Source organism: Schistocerca cancellata, chromosome 6 (assembly GCF_023864275.1).
Source record: "Schistocerca cancellata isolate TAMUIC-IGC-003103 chromosome 6, iqSchCanc2.1, whole genome shotgun sequence".
In the NCBI taxonomy this organism is placed as follows: Eukaryota; Metazoa; Arthropoda; class Insecta; order Orthoptera; family Acrididae; genus Schistocerca; species Schistocerca cancellata.
The window spans coordinates 577,610,661-577,635,395 of record NC_064631.1 but is presented as its reverse complement, the minus strand read 5'-3'; the positions used below and the strand labels follow the sequence as shown (position 1 = coordinate 577,635,395).

At 39.8% G+C, this 24,735-nt stretch overlaps 1 protein-coding gene across 1 annotated transcript in view; it reads right to left on the bottom strand.

The window, feature by feature from the left end:
• Positions 1-24,735, bottom strand: part of LOC126190757 (EH domain-binding protein 1) — a 205,896-nt gene that overhangs the window by 27,816 nt on the left and 153,345 nt on the right. Inside the window, 7 exon segments of the mRNA XM_049931272.1 lie at positions 3,656-3,729; positions 6,362-6,408; positions 6,410-6,462; positions 12,607-12,727; positions 12,814-13,026; positions 22,646-22,770; positions 22,888-22,975. Of these exon segments, the coding sequence (XP_049787229.1) occupies positions 3,656-3,729; positions 6,362-6,408; positions 6,410-6,462; positions 12,607-12,727; positions 12,814-13,026; positions 22,646-22,770; positions 22,888-22,975 (721 nt within the window).

Sequence of the window (24,735 nt, the reverse complement as noted above, 5' to 3'; positions counted from 1 at the left end):
TGGTGAAAATAAATGTTTGAATCCACAAGTGCACATGAAATATCCTCCGAAACTGTGCTAAGTACATTCTCTGAAAATCATTTCGAACAATACTAAAGCAAATTATTTACAGACGAATGGAAAAACTGGTAGAAGCCGACCTCGGGGAAGATCAGTTTGGATTCCGTAGAAATATTGGAGCACGTGAGGCAATACTGACCCTAAGACTTATCCTAGAAGAAAGATTAAGGAAAGGCAAACCTACATTTCTAGCATTTGTAGACTTAGACAAAGCTTTTGACAATGTTGACTGGAATACTCTCTTTCGAATTCTGAAGGTGGCAGGGGTAAAATACAGGGAGCGAAAGGCTATTTACAATTTTTACAGAAACCAGATGGCAGTTATCAGAGTCGAGGGACATGAAAGGGAAGCAGTGGTTGGGAAGGGAGTGAGACAGGGTTGTAGCCTCTCCCTGATGTTATTCAATCTGTATATTGAGCAAGCAGTGAAGGAAACAAAAGAAAAATTTGGAGTAGGTATTAAAATCCATGGAGAAGAAATAAAAACCTTGAGGTTTGCCGATGACATTGTAATTCTGTAAGAGACAGCAAAGGACCTGGAAGAGCAGTTGAACGGAATGGACAGTGTCTTGAAAGGAGGGTATAAGATGAACATCAACAAAAGCAAAACGAGGATAATGGAATGTAGTCGAATTAAGTCAGGTGATGCTGAGGAAATTAGATTAGGAAATGAGACACTTAAAGTAGTAAAGGAGTTTTGCTATTTGGGGAGCAAAATAACTGATGATGGTCGAAGTAGAGAGGATATAAAATGTAGACTGGCAATGGCAAGGAAAGCGTTTTTGAAGAAGAGAAATTTGTTAACATCGAGTATAGATTTAAGTGTCAGGAAGTCATCTCTGAAAGTATTTGTGTGGAGTGTAGCCATGTGTGGAAGTGAAACATGGATGATAAATAGTTTGGACAAGAAGAGAATAGAAGCTTTCGAAAAGTGGTGCTACAGAAGAATGCTGAAGATTAGATGGGTAGACCACATAACTAATGAGGAGGTATTGAATAGAATTGGTGAGAAGAGGAGTCTGTGGCACACCTTGACTAGAAGAAGGGATCGGTTGGTAGGACATGTTCTGAGGCATCAAGGGATCACCAATTTAGTTTTGGAGGGCAGTTCAAATGGTTCAAATGGCTCTGAGCACTATGGGACTCAACATCTTAGGTCAAAGTCCCCTAGAACTTAGAACTACTTAAACCTAACTAACCTAAGGACATCACACACACCCAGGCCCGAGGCAGGATTCGAACCTGCGACCATAGCAGTCCCGCGGTTCCAGACTGCAGCGCCAGAACTGCTAGACCACCGCGGCCGGCCTGGAGGGCAGTGTGGAGGGTAAAAATCGTAGAGGGAGACCAAGAGATGAATACACTAAGCAGATTCAGAAGGATGTGGGTTACAGTAGGTACTGGGTGATGAAGAAGCTTGCACAGGATAGAGTAGCATGGAGAACTGCATCAAACCATTCTCAGGACTGAAGACCACAACAACAACAGTTTATGAGCCCACTTTGTGGCAAAACAAGCTGAGGTATTTTTACTTCCCCACTTCTTTTGCCATCTGCCAATTTAAATGTGTTTCTTAATTTTTGAATTAAGTTCCATTAACAGTGAATATAATCTGCATTTTCATAAAAGAGAAAGGTTGGCCATCAGTTTTAAAGAATATAACACCAGATCTTATTTTGAGCTTAGTTTTTTGTATGTAATTGATTTTCTAATTTATTTGGACTATTATAGAGTGAAATCAGTAATTGTTTCACAACTTGAATTCTGTTATTGATATATAAATAAATATAAATTCTGTATTAATCATAAACATCTGGAAGACAATATGCTAGTAATCTTGAAGTATTTATTTGGCTCTGTTTGAAAACACGTTAGCAAAGCATGACCTTAATTAATTCCAAAGTAATTAATAGTTTTGTCAAAAGTATTGTTTACGCAACTATATTTGTTAATTTCATGATTAAAGCAAATAATTCGGCTTAACCCATGTAGTAGAAGAAACTTAGAAACAACCAATTTTTCAATGTAGTCAGTTAATTTAATGAGTTAAGTTTTAATTGTAATTTCCGTAAATTAAACTTCGAACAATATGTAGTTTCAGTGCCTGTTATTGCGAGGATATGTAAGGGCCCTATTTTTGGTCACAAGACAGTCGGTCTATGGCCAAATTTCAGATAAGGAACCTGTGTAGGTTAGAACAACAATGCGTCAACTTAACAGTGAAATAAGTGTTACAGCGATAGGCCGTGTGTTAAAGTCTGCAAGTTTAACACTGCTTTCTTAACGTCTCCTACTTTTATCTGTAGTTTTCATTTTTTATGCAGAAATTGTTAATGAGGAGATATTGAATATTACATCTTTTTTGCAAGAGACTTTGGGAGTTTAATGCATAAGTATCTTTCCTTTGGGCAATGTCATCTTGGATGAGACTGCAGCCTTTGCTCTTTTACAATTGCCTTTCCATTTACAACTATTAGTATTGTGTCAGATGAAATAGTTTACATTGTGGATTCTACTTTGGAAATAGATCTTTTAGCAACAAATGCTAATAGCATTGGAAAAAAAATTGCAGTTTTACGGCCCTGCACACTTGTAAGCTTCAACATTTGGGAGTCTACGCCACATATTACTATTAATAGATCAGCCCATGCAAAATGGAGATGATGTGCATTGTGTTCCCTTTTAATGTGCATCTTTCTGGAATTATCACAGATAGTTTGTTCCTTACCAGCCAGTGTGGTATGTCCAGAATGTTAGCATTTATAGCAGAAACAAGGAATTTAGATCAAATTTGCAAGCCTGCTTTGATATGTTATGGCAGTAATGGTAAGTGTTACTACGAAATGCAACAGTTCTTTCTACCCCCGCATTCATACATTTTATATGTTTCTCACACCCTTCAGTGTGCCAGGCACTATAACTATGGGTGAAAGGACTACATGCTTCGACGAAATACTTATGTTGAGTCTGATGTCTCACTTACACAGTCTCCAGACTGTTGTTGTTATCCAACACTGAACATATAAGCAAATGGCAGTAGGGTGTGGTGATGAATTGCTAACATTTTAAGCTTCTAATGTTTGAAAGACAGGCAAGGAAGAAAAAGACTACGGTCAGGGTCACTTTTTCTTGCAACTGAATTTCTGCTAAATTTGATCTTTAACAGACAGATCCTTGGCTTCTCAACATTTAATTAACCACAAACCACTTTTATCTCACCTAACTCTTAGTGGAAGATACTTTGGGACCAAGTTTTTTCAAATCTCATTGTGACAACATTTCAATCAGAACTGTAATTTTTCCACTTGAAAGTACATCCCACTACAAATAAATCTAAAGGTTATGGATACATTGTGCAGAGCATTCTACAGTTTGGTGTTACTTTCCACATTGAAAAAGATTAAGTAAACAGAAAATACTTTTTGTAATTTCGAGATGACTGTTTAAAATAAAAGATAGGGGCCCTATGTTATATGTATCTTATTCCCAGTTGTTTATTTCAATGTTAATTTCAATTCAGTATTTGCAATATGGAACCTTGCAATTTGGAAGCAGCAGTAGCTGCTATTGTCGCTATTCATACTTACAAACTTACCTTCAATCGCCAATATACTGCGAAGTTCTCTGTTTAACAGCTCAGATCTTCTTTCTAGATCATCCTCTTTCTCACTGAAAATAAAGCATATATTTCAAATAGTAAAATACTGGAACAAAACTGCTGCTGTACATTGCCTGAATTTAATGTCTCCTCAAAATAAATAAGAACATGTTATGCAGATTTCAATCCTATTGTCCGAAACAGTCACTATGAGTGTGTGGTTATGTGAAAACAGAAAATTTGTTACTTAAGCCAATATCTACACTCCTGGAAATGGAAAAAAGAACACATTGACACCGGTGTGTCAGACCCACCATACTTGCTCCGGACACTGCGAGAGGGCTGTACAAGCAATGATCACACGCACGGCACAGCGGACACACCAGGAACCGCGGTGTTGGCCGTCGAATGGCGCTAGCTGCGCAGCATTTGTGTACCGCCGCTGTCAGTGTCAGCCAGTTTGCCGTGGCATACGGAGCTCCATCGCAGTCTTTAACACTGGTAGCATGCCGCGACAGCGTGGACGTGAACCGTATGTGCAGTTGACGGACTTTGAGCAAGGGCCGTATAGTGGGCATGCGGGAGGCCGGGTGGACGTACCGCCGAATTGCTCAACACGTGGGGCCGTGAGGTCTCCACAGTACATCGATGTTGTCGCCAGCGGTCGGCGGAAGGTGCACGTGCCCGTCGACCTGGGACCGGACCGCAGCGACGCACGGATGCACGCCAAGACCGTAGGATCCTACGCAGTGCCGTAGGGGACCGCACCGCCACTTCCCAGCAAATTAGGGACACTGTTGCTCCTGGGGTATCGGCGAGGACCATTCGCAACCGTCTCCATGAAGCTGGGCTACGGTCCCGCACACCGTTACGCTGTCTTCCGCTCACGCCCCAACATCGTGCAGCCCGCCTCCAGTGGTGTCGCGACAGGCGTGAATGGAGGGACGAATGGAGATGTGTCGTCTTCAGCGATGAGAGTCGCTTCTGCCTTGGTACCAATGATGGTCGTATGCGTGTTTGGCGCCGTGCAGGTGAGCGCCACAATCAGGACTGCATACGACTGAGGCACACAGGGCCAACACCCAGCATCATGGTGTGGGGAGCGATCTCCTACACTGGCCGTACACCACTGGTGATCGTCGAGGGGACACTGAATAGTGCACGGTACATCCAAACCGTCATCGAACCCATCGTTCTACCATTCCTAGACCGGCAAGGGAACTTGCTGTTCCAACAGGACAATGCACGTCCGCATGTATCCCGTGCCACCCAACGTGCTCTAGAAGGTGTAAGTCAACTACCCTGGCCAGCAAGATCTCCGGATCTGTCCCCCATTGAGCATGTTTGGGACTGGATGAAGCGTCGTCTCACGCGGTCTGCACGTCCAGCACGAACGCTGGTCCAACTGAGGCGCCAGGTGGAAATGGCATGGCAAGCCGTTCCACAGGACTACATCCAGCATCTCTACGATCGTCTCCATGGGCGAATAGCAGCCTGCATTGCTGCGAAAGGTGGATATACACTGTACTAGTGCCGACATTGTGCATGCTCTGTTGCCTGTGTCTATGTGCCTGTGGTTCTGTCAGTGTGATCATGTGATGTATCTGACCCCAGGAATGTGTCAATAAAGTTTCCCCTTCCTGGGACAATGAATTCACGGTGTTCTTATTTCAATTTCCAGGAGTGTATTATCCATCACATCATTTAGTAGTTACAATTAATTTATGATTTCCAACAAACAATTCATTACGACATATTGTTCCAAATGTATGCAAAGCATCTTCAACTGCCTGGTACCATTATTCAAAATAAACCACCAACTGAAAATATTTTACTTCTGTCAGAGTTGGATTTTTCAGTACATTTAGCAACTATTTCACAAAAACACAGTGTACATACACTAAAATTACTGAGAACTTGCAACACCAAATTCTGTGATAATGTGAGCTACACCTTTCCACATGGCAACAACAGCAGTACTGAAAAGTAACAGGAATATGCTTGCACTTGAACAAAAGATAAATTGATTGCTACCACAGCAAATGATAATACAGACCTAACACAAATTTAAATCAAACACATCTACATAGTACAGAGCTACTAATAAATCTATCTGTTTTTGAATGGTGTACAATGACTGGCCAGTACTTACTTTAAGCACGCAAAATTCGAATACTGCTGATAGCTACAATTAAAAGTGAAACCACTAATCCTAGATTTTTTAACTATTTGAGCCTTCTTAAGGGAGGATAGAAGGAAAAGTTGCAGAAGGTTAGAAAGAAGTGGCAATTTACTCGGACACCATCTGTTGCGAGGACGAGGAGGAAGAAGACGAAAGCTAGGATTAATATTTTTACTTTTAAATTTCTCTATAGGCAACAATACAATTTTTCCTTTTAAGGGTAAGTACGTTCCAACCATTCTGTCTCTTTGCAATTTCTTAGTTTTCTTCACCAAATTTGCCTTTTGAAACGGTTTCTTGTAAGTGACAATCTGATGTCGCTTGACACACTCTCTTTACTTTTTTTTATATTTAGTCTGAGCATTATTTTTTACTATAATTTTTCTCAATGATTTGATAATTAAGACATTCAGACTGTCACTGGCATTGTGCACTATCTAAAGAAAAACTTGTCTTACATGAATATGGATCTTTAGAATATTATCACTCCTCAAACATTTACACTTAAAGTGTGTACTTACAGGATATTCAGCTGCATTTGTCTCCTTAGCAACGCATTTTTCTTGTTTGACTAATGTGAACCATTTAGACATAAGTATTTCTTCTCTTTCCCTGTCATTACCTGCAATTTACATCACATACAGTAACAACTGCAGATAAAAAAGGGAATAACTATTAGTGCAGAGAGGGATGCTACGGAGATTTTAATTGCACACATAAATACACAAAAATAAGTTATGAATAAAAGAGACCACTCAGTGAACAGCAGAAGTACTGAGTTGTCGACAGGGACATATGCAAATAAGAATGAAAACTCTTTAAGGATTTCTTCTGAAAGCTAGCAAAGTTTTCATTCTCTTGTGTGTGTGTGTGTGTGTGTGTGTGTGTGTGTGTGTGTGCACGCTTGTTGACGACTTAACGCTTCTGCTGTTCGGTGAGTGGTCTCTTTTACTCCCAACTTATTTTCACTTTTTCAGGTATTTTCTTACTACATTTATACCATCACTAAATGATACACATGGTATTTCAACATGTATGTATGAAACAAAAAGACTCCCTACGGACTCTAATCTTTGTAGTTTGTACACGGCAAATAAAGAATTTAGGAGATTATCTCCAATCGAACATTTTGTCAACATATTGGCCTTATCACCAGTAATGCAGAAGAAGAGAATCACTTATTTCATACAAATTTTGTAGCTCCCAAAACACACAATCATAAGACAATGAGAGATGAGAAATTCAAGAATGAAAATGAGAGGAAAATTGTTCCATGTCAAAGCAGTTGAACTTCACATAGCAGATTCAGAAGACAAAAATAAAATCGACATCCTCCCTAACAATTACAAATTTTCAACAGAAATCGAGTGTAGAAAGGACACAGATGTTTCAGTTGAACAGAGGAAAATCGTAATCAAAATTAAAGGAAAGGTACTGGGTATATCAAATGAACCAAACAGCATTTCAAAGAAAAAGTTTGGATGACCAGTAATGAAAATAGTAATTAATTAGTTTGAAACAGTTCATGGATGAGCTGCCAGATTCCAGTGTCCCACAGGCACAATATTTTGGTAAATGACCATGTTGCCATCATCAGGTGTGCTGATGAACTGACTGATGGGGGCTGGCACCACACTTTAATCTCCTTCCCCTCTCCCTCCGATTGGCCACTCCACCGATGAAGTGGCCGATCAAAGGGAGAGGGAGAGGGAGAGGGGGGAGGGGGAGGGGGAGGGGGAGGGGGAGGGGGAGGGGGAGGGGGGGAGGGGGAGGGGGAGGGAGGGGGAGGGGGAGGGGGAGGGGGGGGGAGGGGGAGGGGGGGGGAGGGGGGAGGGGGGAGGGGGAGGGGGAGGGGGAGGGGGAGGGGGGGAGGGGGAGGGGGGGGAGGGGGAGGGGAGGGGAGGGGGGAGGGGGGAGGGGGGGAGGGGGAGGGGGGGAGGGGGGGAGGGGGGAGGGGGGAGGGGAGGGGGAGGGTGAGGGGGAGGGGGAGGGAGAGGGGGAGAGGAGGAGAGGGGGGGGAGAGGGGGGGAGGAGAGATAGAGAAGCCTCGTGCTGGTCACATAGTCAATTTTGTGAAATATTGTGCCAGTTGCACACTGACATCTGTTAGTTCACAAGTTAACTATTTTGACATGAAGTGCGCTGGGAGAAGCTGAAGAACCACAATTAGTTACATTCACATTGCAATTTTTTAAAAAGGATATACACATGTGAGTTACTAATTTCTACCTATTACCTTTTACATGTCACAATAACAGAAATTCTTCTACAGAATAGAACAAATTGTGGTGAAACTTCCTCAGCTTGTTTTCAAATTTTGCTTTTCTATGTGTCAGACATTTTTTATCACTGTTTAACTGATTACAAATTTGTTGCAGCATTGTGTACACCTTTCTGTGTTAAGAGCTACCTTAATGTGGAGTACTGGATATCAATTTTCTTTCTGGTATTGTAAATATGTACATCATTGTTCCTTTTGAAATGTTGTGGACTATTTGCAACAAACTTCACAAGGGAATAAATATACTGTGAAGCAATAGTCAGAATGTCCAACTTCTTAAACAGATGTGTGCATGACAGTCATGAGTGAGCACCCCCACTGCTCTTGCAGAATCCTTCTGAACAATGAAGACTTTCTTTTTTAAAGATGAGTTACACCCCAAAACATTATTCCATTTGGCATTATTGAATGAAAATTTGTGGAACATGTCGTCTCACTGATTTGTCTCTCCCCAAGATTTGCAATGATCCAAAGTGCAAATGTGGCTGAACTGAGTTTTTTTTTTAGGAATTCCAGAATGGGCTTTTTCCAGTTTAAATTCTCATCGATATGGACACTTAAGAATTTTGAAGTCTCCACTACATCTAATTTTTCCTCATTTATCATTGGTGTAGTACCCCTGGAGGTGAAGAACTGAATACAATCTGTCTTTTTAAAACTGAGGGTGAGACTATTCACAGAAAACCAGTCAATGATACTTTTAAGAATATTGTTTACCATTTTTTCTGTTTCATTACATATGCTTTGACTGAACACAATACTAGTGTCATCTGCAAAATGAACTAATTCTGCTTGTTGTATGTTAGATGGAAGATCGTTTACATATATGAGAAGCAATAGTGGACCTAAGATTGAGCCTTGGGGAACCCCATATGTGATTGATTCCTCCCCAGTCAGAATTATGTCCCGGACTATATTGGTTGACTTACTAAGTAAAACTTTTTGCGTTCATTTGGTTAGATATGGCATTAACCATTACCAACAATCTTATAACACTCCAGTTTATCTAAGAGAATACTGTGATTCACACAGTCAAATGCCTTAGACAGGTTGCGAAAAATACTGACTGTTTTATTATTTAATGGTTGAATGAAAAGACAGTGAGTGTGCTTCTCTTAGAACCTTCTGACAGCAGTAAGTATTGCTGTCACAGTCTTTTTTTTTTTTAAAAAAAAAAAGTGACAGATCGCTTCGAAGGTTCATTTTGTACTGTCCATTGTACATTAAATATCTGGATGTACTGACTGCTTTGTAATCAGGTCCAAATAACAATGAGCAATTATATTTTTAAAATAAAGTATTTGTAAAACTCAAGGAACTAGGAAGTCATGATTGAGTAGAGTTTTCCCTCTCTTTTGTTTTAAGAAATTACAGAGTATTATTCAAGAGGGGAAAAAAGAAGTGATAAGTGCTGCATCCAAAGTATGACAGTAGACTTTTTCTGAAATATCTATAGTTACAGAACGGTGTGAGAAGCAATGATTTACAAATGTTAGATACAGGGCCACGTGGGCGCAGCATCTGGATGACCTGGTGATTCACATCTATGAGTGCCATACGAAACGAGACCAACAGTGTAGTCTGTGCACGACCTGCTAAAATAATGTGTGATCCCATTACAGGTGAACATAGGACCATCAACCTCATTTACTGCTGTAAAGTAGCAAATATTCGAAAAAGGCTAAGAAAAGAAATAGATCAGGACAGATACATCACTCCAGATGTGTACGTGCAGGTAACAGCAGAATATGATACAGCAATGTACACAGTTCCAGATAAAGCTGAATGTAAAACATATTTTATGTATGATGCAAGCACTGTTTCTGAAGTTAAATGGGGACCAATACTCTTGTAGGCAAGCCCTGATCACTGCACAATTGAGAGACCCATTGCTCAGAGTGGCAGGTGGTTGATCAGTTTTAACAGAGAGAAAAGTACACAAGTTATGAGATGCCTTGGTATCCTATTATCAAAAATATGTAATTATACTGCCATGGATTCTTGAGGACTCCCGCATTGTCCTGAATGAAATAACCATACGTCTTTTCATTAGTTGTTAGTTTTCTGAACATAGGTTGTAATGTACTGTTCATGTTCTCATCAGAAATCATGGACTGATGGAAAAAAATCACTCTCATAATTTGTGATGGACTAATTACATACAAATTCTTGTTTTCACAACACGCAGACTCTCTATGTGTAACTGGCGAGGATTTTCAGCACCCAATGTCAACTGTTCTGTGACTTCATGTAAATGAGGTTATGCTTCATCGAAAAAAGATCAGTGCAAGATCAAACTTGACAAATTTACTCCTATACGTATGTACACACTTTGCAAGCCATCATACGGTATTTGGCTCAGAGTGCCTTGTACTGCTAATAGTCATTTCCTCCACTGTTCCACTGAGACAGAGTGAGGGAAAAATGACTGCATATATGCCTCCGTATGAGCCCTAATTTCTCTTACAATGTACGCTGGCAGCAGTACAATCTTTCTGTAGTCATCCCTAAAGCCACTTCTCTAAATTTTCTCAATTGCATTTTGCATACTGGATAATGTCTTCCCTACTGGGATTCCCATTTGAGCTCTCAAAATGTTTTCGTAATACTTGCATGTCGATTGAACCTAACAGTAACAAATGTAGCAGCACACCTCTGAACTGCTTCAATGTCTTTCTTTAATCTGACCTAGTGAGGATTCCAAACACTAGAGTTGTACTCAATAACAGGTTGCACTAGTGTCCTGTATGCGGTCTCCTTTACAGGTGAACCACTCTTCCCTAAAATTTTACCAATAAACCAAAGTCTTCTCTACTACTGACCTTACATGCTCTTTCCAGGTCTTCTCACTTTGCAATGTTACACCTAGATATTTAATTGGCATGACTATGTCAAGCAGCACACATACAATACCGTATTCGAACATTAGGGGATTATTTATCCTACTCATCTGCATTAACTTACATTTTTCTATATTAAGAGCATGCTGCCATTCATTGTAACAAACAGAAATTTTGTACAGACCATCCTGAACCATGTACAGTCACTTAATGAAGATACTTTTCCGTATACCACAATGCCATCAGTGAACAGTTGCAGTTTCCTGCTCACTTTTTCCATCAAATCACACTCTCGGGGGACTTCTGATGATATCCTTGTCTTTGACCAACACTCACCATCCAGGACAATACACTGGGCTCTATTACTTAATACGTCTTCACAGCATTCACATGCCTGGGAACCTATTTCATATACTCACACCTTTGTTGACAGGTTGCAGCGAAGTGACATGTCAAATGCTTCCCACAAATCTCAGAATATGGCATCCGCGTGTTGCCATTCATCCACGGTTCACAGGATATCATGTGAGAAAAGGGCAAGCTGAGTTTCAAACGAGTGATGCTTTCTAAGCCCCTGCTGATATGCGGACCAAAGCTTTTCCGTCTCAAGGAAATTTAATATATTCGAACTGAGAATATGTTCAAGAATTCTCCAGCAAACCAATTTTACTGATGTTGGTATGTAATTTCATGGGTTTGTTCTTTATGCTTCTTTTAAACAGGAGTCACCTGCTCTTTTTTCCAGTAACTTCGGACTTTGTGCTGGACGAGAAATTTGTAATGCAAACTAACCAATAGGCCGGTGATGAAGAGTATTTTTTAAACCTTAACTCGATTTCTATCTGGACCTGGTGACTTGTTTATCTTTAACTCTTTCAAGTGTTTCCCCTACACCAGGGATGCCTATCACTATGTCCTCCACACAGGAGTCTGTGCAACAGTCAAACTCTTGCACGAATGATTTCTTATATGTGAAATTTAAAACTTTGGCTTTCCTTTTGCTGTCTTCTATTGCCACAACAGATTGCTTGACGAATAAATGGATAGAGGCCTTTGACCCACTTAGATATTTTACATAGAACCAAAATTTTCTTGGATTGTTGTCCAGATCTTTTGCTTTTCAAAAGTGCTCCTAATTTGTCTAGTTACACCTGCTAAACACTGAGTGACAGGCCAGAAGTGGTGCTCGGAGCTTGCTTATGGTATATCGGTTGCCCTGCAATGGTGGAGACAATGTTCGCACCATATGTTAAACACCCTTTAACATCACAAGCTTTAATCATGTTGAAAGTATCACTTCTTAGCATGCAATGACTACACAGAACTCCCATGTTATTAATTTTTTGTTGATTAAATTTACATTTATTAATGAATATGAAATTGGGCACTTCATGGGCTTGAATAAAACTCAAATTTAAATTCTGTGTTATAACTGCTTACATAAAATTTTTTGTGATTCTAAGTTCTCTTTTTTTTAAAAAAGAAAGAAAAACCTGTTGAACAAAATGAAATGAATAAGTAGGTTTAAAAAACAAATTCCACAAATTTTCAAATTTTGTTTCTACCACCTGCATAGGTTTTTCCTTCAGTTTTTTTGAAACTATTTCTGTGTATAATTGCTGCAAAAGGTCTCAAGAAACCTTACCTGCTTCCATTACCTTCCGTAGATCTTTTTCAAGCAATGCAGCCTGTTTATCTATTTGTTTCTGCTCTCGTTCTAATGCTTCCAGTTCATTCTGTATGTAGTTATTTACATCCTTTCCACACTAGAAACAAAAATCATAAATGAGTATAGAACAGTATGAATATGGAACAAAAACCATTTATCTCCACTTAATTTGGAAGTACAGACCCCTCTTTGATGAGCGTCTGGAGACTTTTCTGGTGAAATTCTATCCATAAGAGCAGAGAATGAATGAAGTGGTGATATTGCTGGTTTATTAGTGTTTGCTTCATCCATAATATTTTGTGCAACATGACTATTATCAGAGGTCTCCAAAACCTTTGTAGGACTAGTCGGACTTTTCGTTGGACTCCATGGCGTGATGTTACCATTCTGCTCATCCTATAGACAAAATTAATTCATTTATGTGGTTGGTAAAAACTGTGTAATTCAAATGAATGTTTCTGAACTAAAGAAAATGTGTTAAAAAAATTTGAAGTGGCACAATTGTAAAGGACAATAACTTTTACACTAAAGACACTGCTGGTTATAAATGGTGCTTCATAGTCCATTACAGTCAGAGAGAAAAGTTGTCAATACTATATCAACAGAAAACTGTAACTCTTGAAGAAAATTTTGTCCTTAAATTTCTACTAATACTTGTTAAAGCATAGGTGAACAATTTAGCAGGGTGTGCAGCAAAATATAACCACAAATGACAGTACGCAAAAATATATTCTGCAAAAAGTAACTAAGGAGAATGGTGTAAAGAATCTTGGGTATAAACTGAAATAGAAGCAAATCTTTAATGCCAACAGTCATTTATGGATGCAGTGTCAAGGTATGTCAACCAGTATATTAAAAAAGGTAACATTCATACACTTAGAAAAAAGATGCAATTCTGTCACTGCTACAATAGAAGATGATTTATGGGTTCCAGCATAGGATAAAGGGTACATAATACTGTGCGTTATTTCTGGTGCTTGTGTAGGTTTGTGTGTAAAAAAGGTAATACTTATTGTTCTGTAATACACTTAATGTATGCCATTTCTGTCTGTTGTTGCCAGTCCCATAACTTTGTGAAAGCACAATCTAATAATTCTGGGCTGCTACTAATGAGATGGTGATGAGGAACGAACACTGAAGTGACAATTTAAATGACATCACTCAAGATTTGGCTGATGAATTGCTCTAGCATATCTGAAGAAGACAAGGAAAGCATCACAAGTTAAGGAAATTTGGGGCACAGCACAAAATGCAAGGAACTCTAAAATAAGCTAGAAGAAAAACAGAATCAGAAAAGAAGATATCTATTGCTACACAGCAGTCATGAGAAGCACGTAGGCCAGCAGCCAAAGGAAAAATTCATTCAGAGGAACAGGTAACAAATTTTAAGAAACCAATTGCTAGTCTTAGTCTTGTAGCTAAAGAGGTAAGAGATTTAAATAAGCAAGGAACAGATCTATCAACAGAAAGAAGAAGATGGCAACCATCACACAAAGGCTAATTGATGTGACTGATGGGTTAGAAGTTCTAGTGTTGCATTCGAAATTCAAGCACACAATATTAAAAGAAATTAAACAAATATGTACCTCCAATTAATTACATAAGAATGGGGGTATGTGAAACCATAGTGACAGACAAAATTTTTGATGACAGTGTTGCTGTTTCCCTACTTCCAGTTGAGATTCCTGGATTTCACTAAAGCTTGTATCAGTTCTTTTAATTAAATCCGACATTCACTACACTTCTTTGTACTCTTGTAGTACTCATTATCAAGTCTGGTGATAATGGCTACTGAGAGTTAAATGATAAGAAAACTTATATTCCACTCCAAAGCACTGCTTACAGTAGTGCAACAAAGGTTGGTACTTATGTAAATCCAGAAAAAACTGTTTTGAAAAATATGAAGCTTTTATAAAGTTTTGTCAACTAATTTGAAAATCCTGCAAGATATCACATACAGCTGGACACAAAATGTTAGGCACAGGAATCACAGACTAACATCTGAAAATATAGGTTCTCTCTTCACGAAATATTACTCGCATCTTTATAATGTTATGGCAGGAATCTAATGCAAGAAGGCTCACTGCTGCAGGCAGCTGCTTGGGGCAATACGTTCACCCAATATTGCACCACGACACCCACATAGGCGACACCACCCACCTGCTGGTTCGTGACTGAGTTACCGAAATGAGGGGCATACTGACATGCAGTGTACACAACATTCGTGTCAGCCACATCACAACACACCCACTATGGTACATTTAAATACTGGCTGCTAGGTCAGGCAGGTCATCTGGTCGAATTAGCAAGTCATCATGTCAACGTCCAGTATGGCCTCAGCTTCAACCACGAAGCCAATACTGCTCCATCATTACCATACCACCTACCAGTGTGTCCAGCCACAGCACAGATGGCCTGGGTGTCAAATTGGGGGCCTCCTAGCCACCAGTCAGTAAATGGATGGGCAGAAAATCTGACAACCAGCCTATGCGTCAGGGCAGCTCAATAAGGCAGAACTACGAAAGAAGAGGTCCTAAAGGCGATTTATGGTATCACATATTTTTATTGCTATCTTTGAAGTCATAACAGATTATGTAGCATCAAATGGATGATGAGCCTTGAGGATCCAACTAGTCTAACACTTCTGAGATTGAGTTCAAGTCTCAAGGCATAATGTTTTAATGTATTATGTCTTTACTACTGTTGGGTTGGTTCATAAGTCCATAGCATTTTCTGAAGTTAAATGAACACAACAGATACACATAACATAGAATTTAGTCATCAATAATATAGTCTCCTGTCCTATTTACAACAGTCTGCCAGTGCTGGAGTAACTTTCCGATTCTGCAATGATAGAAATCACGTGGTTTTGAGGCAAATTGCTGAGCCATGGTCGAAGCGCACTTTCATCTGGGAAGGAAGTTCCTTGGAGGCTGTTCAATACAGAATGGAAAAAGGTGAAAATCCAAGGGCACAAGGTCAGATGACTTCCCAACCCAAATCCTGTAACTGCTTTTTGTCAGTCCAGCAGAATGTGGGTGGGCATTATTGTAGAGTAGTATCACTTCACACAGTCTTCCTGATGGTTGTTCTTAGATTGCATCTGCAAGATTCCCAGTTGTTAAGAGTAAATGCCAGCAGTGATGTTTACACCTTGGAAAATCAATTCAACAGTACACCACACCATCATTGTTCCACCAAATGAAATAACATTAACTTTTTTTGGATGTGCGCATGTCTTTGTAAGGGGAGTTGCTGTTTTATTTGAGCACAACCATTCCTTTCTTTTTCTTATGTTAGAATGAAGATGTCATTTCTCATCACAAGTAATGATACAGGATAAGAATGATTGATGTGGTTCATGTGCCAACTGAAGACCAGCAAGCAGAGCTGCAGATTTTTTTTCTTTTTCTTTTGACTGGCTTAGAACATGCAGTTCCAAACTCCTGATTTTTGAACCGTCCCCCATGCAAATGTTGCATGGTGGTAGAATGATCACAGTTCAACACATCTGCCAGTTATTGAGCTCACTGATGTTGATCATTGAGGGTTAATGTGTTTAAATGATCTTCATCAAACCCCGGCAGTCTTCCCGAACATGGAGACACACTACTGTCAAATCAGTCCTCCTTAAAACGAGAAAACCATTTTCTTGCAGTGCTCTGTGCAGTGGCATCAACCTCACACATGGCACAAATATTTCTGGGAGTTGTAATCCCTCTACTAAACTCAAACAGAAGAATACCTCAGAGATGTTCCTATTTCTCCACTTTTCTACCATCCACAGCTCCTTGCACTATCTCTGAGTGGCAAAACAACAATATGCTAACTCAAATAGCAACACTGAAGTACAAATAAAAAATGACAATTGATAAATAAACCAATAGCAACTGGAATACAAACATGCACAACAAAAACACTGCAAACTTGTGCATCAATCTAATACATTTATTCACATTAAATTTTGCAAACAGAATCCACATATACTAGCAAATGTACCAGCAAAATTATGTCACTGTAAAACACATGGTTCAGAAGATATAATGTCTATGGTCATGGGCCAGAGCCCAAGAGCAACTCGAGCCTGTCATGAAAGTCATATCCCGAAGGTCTTTCTGGCTAACTGAGTCTGATTTTGAAGTAGTACACTGCCCTGGGTAATAACATGGCAACGCTCATAGATTAAGTCACATGGCACAGGTGTTAATATATTTCTGCAGACAACTGGCATACGGCTTAGACCACTGACAGACTGTCAGCAGACTGCAATGCAAGGCCAGTTCTGCGCTGACGAGCCAGCAAGTGTTGTTGAAGTGTTGAGGCAGGCTCACAATTATCTTAGCAGCATATGGATGTTGTCTACCTACTGGCATCATTTTGTGGAAAATTATTGATAGAGAATGCACAAGTAGGACCTGAAGCAATATGTGAAAACTGCATACCCACTGCATAAAGGGCTGAGATCAACCTTCAGCAAATTGTATTACAGTGACTACCGGAGGTCAACAGATGTTTCCAAATGATTGGTATGGATATCCTCAGACCATTTGCACAGACACTGACAGGGAATTAATGTATACTAACAACAACTGATCATTTTACAGAACATAGTTCTTATTATAGGAAACAGCAATCTATAATTATTATAAATAAACTGGAAGCAGTCTTGATCGCATAATTTTTTTTATGTGGTGACCAACTCCGATCTTATTATAACTGTCTGCTGGAGGCGGCAGCACATGGCAACCCTCTTGCTTGTGGCTGGTGGTGTACTGCCACAGTCTGTTCTGAAGATGATCTTATAATAAGATCGAAACCGGTCTCCACATTAAAAAATTTATGTGATCAAGACTGCTTCCAGTTTATTTACAACTGATCACTTTTCGTGTTATTTGGCTATGACTGTTGTGTCAAGCCAGTAGACAGAGAAGCAGCTGATGCAATGGTGAACCATTTTCAATCACTGGAAACTGACAATTTATCTGGGCACCTATTCCATGCCAGAGTTAATAAAACAATTATGAGGTGTGATGAAAATGGAACAGGGAATTTTTACTTCTCTTAAAAATCTTTATTTATTCATCAACATCAACTTTGTCCCCTTCAAAGTAAGAGCTTTTTTCCAATCTTGGTTGCACTTCAGGAATTCATTTTTCGTTATGGCATTCAGCTCCTCCAGCAATTCTGCTTTTATCCCGTCAATGGTGGTAAAATGACTACTTTTCATGGTTACTTTTTAGCCTCAGGAACAGAAACATTGCAGGGGGTCACGTACAGCAAATACGGTGGCTGAGGTAACATAATTGCTTTGTTTATTGCCAAAAAATCATGATCAAGCATTGCGCAATTTAAAAAAGTAGTTCTGCCACAACTCTTGTCATTTTCTTCAGGCTGTTTCAGGATCATACAAACAGCGTACAACTTCCAGGTAGTATTCCTTATTGACCATACAGCCATAATGCAGGAACTCATGATTCACTATTCCACTGTAATTGAGAGAAAAGGTGAAAAGAACCTTCACCTGTGATCAAAATTGTTGAATTTTTTGTCTCTTCAGGAAGTTTCCAATGGGATGAATGGGCCTTTGTTTCACTGTCATACCTACATACCCATGTTCTGTCATCTGTTATAACAGACCTCATTTAGAAGTTCTGGATTATTGTAGACTTTATTCAGCAATTTCTGAGCAATGTCTACATTACATCAGTTTTGTTAAATATCCAACAATTTTGGAACAAATTTTGCTACTACACGTTTCATGCCCAAAACACCTGAAAAAATTGCTTGAAATGTGCCAAAGGATGTGGTGAAATCATCAGCAACCCCTTTGATGGTGATTCAGCATTTTCCCCGAACCATTTTCTCTATTTTTTTCACACTGTCGTCAGTAACTGATGTGCTAGGGCGTCCAAGGGCAGTCATCACCTTAAACATCTTCTCAACCCTCTTTGAAAGGTTTATACCACTCCAAATCTTGCCTTATTCATAGTAGAGCCACCAAAAGGCAGTCACCATTTAGATTGCGATGGTGTATTTTATTCCATTTTTCAAGCAAAATTTAATGAAAATTCTTTGATCCATCTTCTTTGAAAGAAAAAATTCACTGAGCACCCAAAAACGTACAACCTTTTCGACTGTCAACAAAGAACTAAATATTCTAAACAGCTGAAAATGTAATAATACATCAGGACCAGTTGTACCAAGAAGATAAAGTTTGAAAATCTGATGTATAAAGCCCTCAAAATTAAAAATTCTTGTTACTTTATGATCACATCTCGTACGTTTTTTTCAAGATCTAATAGGAGAACAGAATGAAAGTAAAGAAGCACAGGAAAAATGTTGAGTTGTTACGTGAACAGTGTACGCCACCTTAGCTGGGTGGTCAGTGCATATGACTGCCATGCAGCGGGCCCAGGTTCAATTCCTGGCTAGGTCAGAGATTTCCTCTGCTGGGGAAAGGGATGTTGTGTTATCATCATCATTGTCACACAAATCGCCCAATGTGGCGTCAATTGAAAAGACTTGTAACTTGATGACAGAACTTCCCCAGGCGGCCGTCAATGCCATACCATCATTTCACTCCATTTTATGTGAACAGTTGCCGTAGTAACAGGGATGCTCTCTACTGTATTTCTATAACTCAAAGGTACACCGAAGTACAGGAGTATCACCGTACAAGGTTATTTTTAGTCCCCTTTAGAATTGTCTGAACCACTTCCTGGGCAAGACGTATCAGCTGTACATTATTTACCAAGAGGTTGAGGGGTATTTGGTAGTAGGTTCAAACAGCAAATACAAAAGAGCTGGGCTTGCAGGAGGAGATACAAAAAGAGATGGCCAAACTGCCCAAGTACCAAGTTCGACAATGTGTAATGAGTATTGTTGGTAAAACCCTTTGTTCCAATGGGAAAAACAAAGAAATTCATTACACAGTACCAAGGGCCTTACTTGGTAACCAAAATGACCTCTCTGGTCAACGTTAAGTTACAACTCCCAACTTGGTATGTACTACTGTGGTGCACATAGGACCATTTAAAGGTGGCCTGAAAACCCTGCCTCGGCTACAGGTGGCTTCCTCCAAAGGGGAGTGAGTGAAATGGGGGAGAAGAAAGACAAGGCCCAGCAAAAACAAATTAGCCCTATGATTACTCCAGCTTATCCATATGCTCTAGGGACATGGTGTGGTCTAGTGAGCTAACTGAGGATTTTCTCTTCCTCTATGGCACAATATGTATGCAAAATTTATCTGTGCTTTCTCATATTAGTTACTGTGTGTGTGTGTGTGTGTGTGTGTGTGTGTGTTATGATTATATTTGTGCACATTAAGAAATAGTGATATTCAAATCATAGAAAGTATTATATTTATGAAGGAGGTTTATAAGCAAGCATAGGGGAAACATTTTTCTGTAGTTAAAATATGTGTGTAAATAAAATGTTAAAGGAAATTTTAGGTGAGACTTCTATTTATGAGGAATGTGTAATGTTGTTAATGCTAAAAAGAAATTTAGCACCAATGATTTCAAGCTCAATAATGTGCACATGAATGTGCTGAACTCAGCAAAGACAGTTAATAATGTTATTTTCAAATCATATTTAATAGATAATATTAGTTGAGAAATTTGTATGTCAAGATAGGGGATGTACTGCTGGCTGCAACTGACCAGCACTTGCAAAGGGTAGGCCCACAAGGCTCTTTTCAATGGCAGACCCAGCAGCGGTCATCTGCATATGCTATGACCAGGGTCAGTTAAGCAACATGGAATGATCAGAACTGCAAAGGCAGGGTCTGATAATAATCAATGGCACTCATTGTGACATCTCGGGTCATCTGTTCCTGCTAACTGCCACCATTACTGGAACCACATCCATAAATACCACCTTTTCCTTACTCTACCAACGTGCTTTTGCCTCAAAATTCTCTCTAGATAAATCCAACCTACCTAAACGCCATCCTGGACTCAACCCTTCTCACCTCCACAGATCAAATGCCAACCATCCAGAACGGTTGGACATTGAGGGAGCTAATACGACCACATACTTGGGAATATATGACAGCACTGTAATGAACATTAGTACAGACTCATCACATAGGGAACCTCCATATCAGTCATACTCTTAATTTTGCACTGTCTATTACTGTCTCAGAGACAGAATTGCACAGGTCCTGCCCCTCACAATCTTCCACCTGAAGGCTCACACTAAGCATCGGGTCCTGTGAGGAAGTAGCTTAGTTGTTGAAGTGTTGTAGAAAGACTAAAAATAATGTAACTCAAGACTAACACAATGTGCCCACGAAGGAGTGTGAAAGTTAACGGGTTCTAGATACAGCAGCAGAGAGAATTCGGAGAGCTGAATTTTTCCACAAGGAGAAGAGTGGTATGTGTTTGAAAACTGACTGGCTGGCTATAAACATTGAATACATGGAGTACAGAACATGCAAAAAGTTGGTCCAAGCTGAATTTTTCTGTAAAGACTGATGCTGCAATGGCAGAACAATGTGCTCTGTCACTTCATGAAATCTTCTCAGGTGGCTAACTGAAAAAATACCAAATGTTGGATCAAGTAGCTGCATTTGTGTCCCAACCACAAGATAATTTACACAGCCAAAAATGTCTATTTCACTGAATGCAGTCACAGAGAAGAGAGACTCTACTAGAAACAAAGTGTGTAAGTAACACAAAAAGGAATATGTACAGACTCATAGTTGGTACAAATGTTTCTCATGTAGTCAAATGACACAAAACAGTTATCAATGGGTAATACTGAACTATTATTTCATGAACCGCTGAACTAATTTGATATATGCTATCAGCAACATAGTAGCTAAAAGTGAAGATTAAGATGAAGGAAGGAATTCTGTAAAGGAGTGGAAAGTTAGAAAGTGGCACCCAAGCATAAACCTCACAAAAATATTGAAATGTATGTATGTATGTACATACATGGTGATTCAGCTGCCCCTACCAATGCTGTTTTATGCAACCTGAAATGTTATATCTGGCCTTCAAAAGCCATGTGCGAGATTTTCATATTATCTTGTTTACTACGCGCAGTATATTAGTCACACAGAAGAAATGAACACGACCTCTTTGTAGAAAATTTAATGCAGTTTGTCCTTTGTATGCCACTGGCTGAGTCTAGTATTTGCAAATTGTAAAACTAACATTTGTATAAATTTTATTTAACAATTTTGTGAATTTTAACAATATAAAATAAACAATTACATCATTGTACTTGTGCAGCCTTCTGACTACAAAACTACTGTGCTTATAAAGGTTAAGTTTGAGTCGAAGGAAGGAAGGAAGGTAGGCTGACTTTCATGTCCTGTCAACATTGAGGTCATTAGAGACTGAGCACAACTGCCAATTGGGCAAGGAAATTGACTATGCCCTCTCAAAGGAACCATTCCAATCTGCTAACCACTGACCACTGCACTACCTTCCTCAGTACATTTGGACTGAATTGTCAGTCCAATTATTTTTAGTGTAACATTTCCAAATGTCTCTCTTTTCTTTCATTACCTTCATGGCCACATTAACAAAATAGCCGACTATGCCGGTAGTGTAATGGCCCAACCAATAGAGACCAAAACAGTTTAAATACTGGGAATAGTTTGTGTAGTCACAAATTTTTGCACAATGGTAGGAGGAAGTGCCACGAACAACATACTAGAAATCCTGACTGGTGAGGGACGAGGGTGTGGGTGGAGTTGGGTTTGAAGATCACTTTTGTATGTTTTTCTTGATTAACTAAAAAAACTATGGCCTCCAGAAAAAAAAGCTTTCAGTAGAAATTTTAACTACATTAAATTTCCTAAAAAATCAACTTTAATGGGATGTTAATTTCAAATTATGGCCATTTTATGTCACTTAGGAGACAGCTTTCTGACTTTCATAGAAATATTGATCTATTGGTTAACATTATACAAACTATCTCACACAAATTTAGTGGGATCTATTTACAAAGAAAATGGGAAGAATGACAAACTGACAGGCTTTAGATCTACTGCCTGACTTACTTTATGCTCTGGTGATTGCACTGGAGATGATTCTTTCATTCTCTCCAAAGTCCGTGACAAAACATTATTCTGGTCATCAGACTTTTCATTCTCCCTAGAAGGACTATTGTCACTAGCACCTGTGACTGCAAAAAAAAAATTAAAAATGCAATCTGTCAAGTTTCAGTTGTACATTTTCAAGTACATAGAGATGTATTCAAAATAGAACAAAAATTCTTGTTTACCTTTGTTGTTAAACTCACTTGGTGAAGTAGGAACAACACCCATTCTTGCTTCAGCAATAAGCTTTCGTGCTCTTTCTCGTAACTGTTGCTGCCTCTCCTCATCATCCTGTAACACCAACAAAAAGTAAAATGTAACAAATTTATAAGGACTGAGTGATTTCTCAGCATTGTTTTTAACTGGATTTATAACTTACAATGTAAAGTTATGTACAAAATATTGATTGAGAGTTGTGGTAGTCATACAAGAGTGTTGTAAAGACACAGACAACAGCTGAGAAGCCAAGTTAGAATTTGTTGTGGAAGTTAGGATCCATAGTTAAACTTAATCTTATGGTAAGATTATTTGTGGTAAGGATAGAAGAAACTTCTACAGTCTTCTTAAATGGACACACTGTTACAGTTTTCATTTGTGGGAATCAAGATGGTGACATTAAATCTTGAACTTGTTCTTTTCTAGTTTATGTCCAATATTTCTACATCACAAAGAAAACAGAGAAACAACTTACACTGTTTGAGGGGATAGTATGAGTTATGGAGAAAAAAAAAAAACCTCAAAGATGACAGGTTCCATGAAAACAGTTTTCAACTTAGCCAAACCTCATTCACACTATCTACATAACATAGCGCGCGCCATGAAAACAGTTTTCAACTTAGCCAAACCTCATTCACACTATCTACATAACATAGCGCGCGCACACACACACACACACACACACACACACACACACACACACACACACACACACACACCTGTACCTCTATATTGTGCTGGCTGTATATACAGTTCTGATTGATTTGGGGGCTGCGTCAGATGGGGTGGTTAGAGGAGGAGGGGAGAGGCAGGAAGAGGGGCGGGGGGAGGAGTTTGGGCCAGACAGCTAGCAGCTCAGCAGGATGCAGCAGGTGTGCAGACTAGGAATGTGGGAGGGAGGAGTGGCAGGTGCACAGGATAGCCATGCAGCACACAGGACCAGAGACAATGAGACTTGGAGCATGATGAAGGTGATGTGGAGCAGTGTATTAGGAAGGGGAGACAGTTGGGTAGAGGGTGCAGGGTCAGGGATTAGCGGGGAATGAAGAGAGGCAGACTATGGGAGCAAAGGATGTGTTGCAATGACAACCCCCATGTAAGTAGTTCAGAAATATTGGTACTGGAGGGAAGAACCCATATGGCACACGTTGTGAAGCAATGCTTGAACTTTAGCATGTTACGCTCAGCAGCATGTTATGTGACTGGGTGGTCAACTTCGGTCTTGGCTACAGTTTGGTGGTGGCCATTCACTCTGGCAGATGACTAGCTGGTGCTAATGTCCACATAACATGATGTGCAGTGACAACTAGTATACAGTATGGATGCTTTCACAGGTGGCTCTGCCTCTGATGGGATATGATAAGCCTGTGACAGGACTGGTGTAGGATGTGCTGGGTGGATGAATCAGGTATATCTTACTCTTGGGTCTTCCACATGGACATGACCCATGTGGCAAGGGGTGGGTAGTGTGAGTGGCATAGGGATGCACCAGGATGGTGTGCAGTTTGGGTGGGCGATGGAATGCTACTTTGGTTAGGGTGGGAAGGATCTTAGGTAGGATGTCCATCATTTCTGTGGCATGATAGACTTGTGAAGAATATGGTTCAGTTGCTCCAGCAGTCTGGGCTGATGCTAGGTGATGAGGGTGGCTCTTCTTTGCAGCTGATTCTTGGGGGGGGGGGGGGGGGGGGTGAAGTAATGGCATAGGAAATGGTCTGTGGCCTGCATTTGGGGGTTAGTGCCTGCCGTGAAGATGTTTGAGAGACTGTTAACATACTGGGCAAGGGAATTCCAGTCACTACAGACATGCCATCCACAGGTGGATGAGCTGTGTT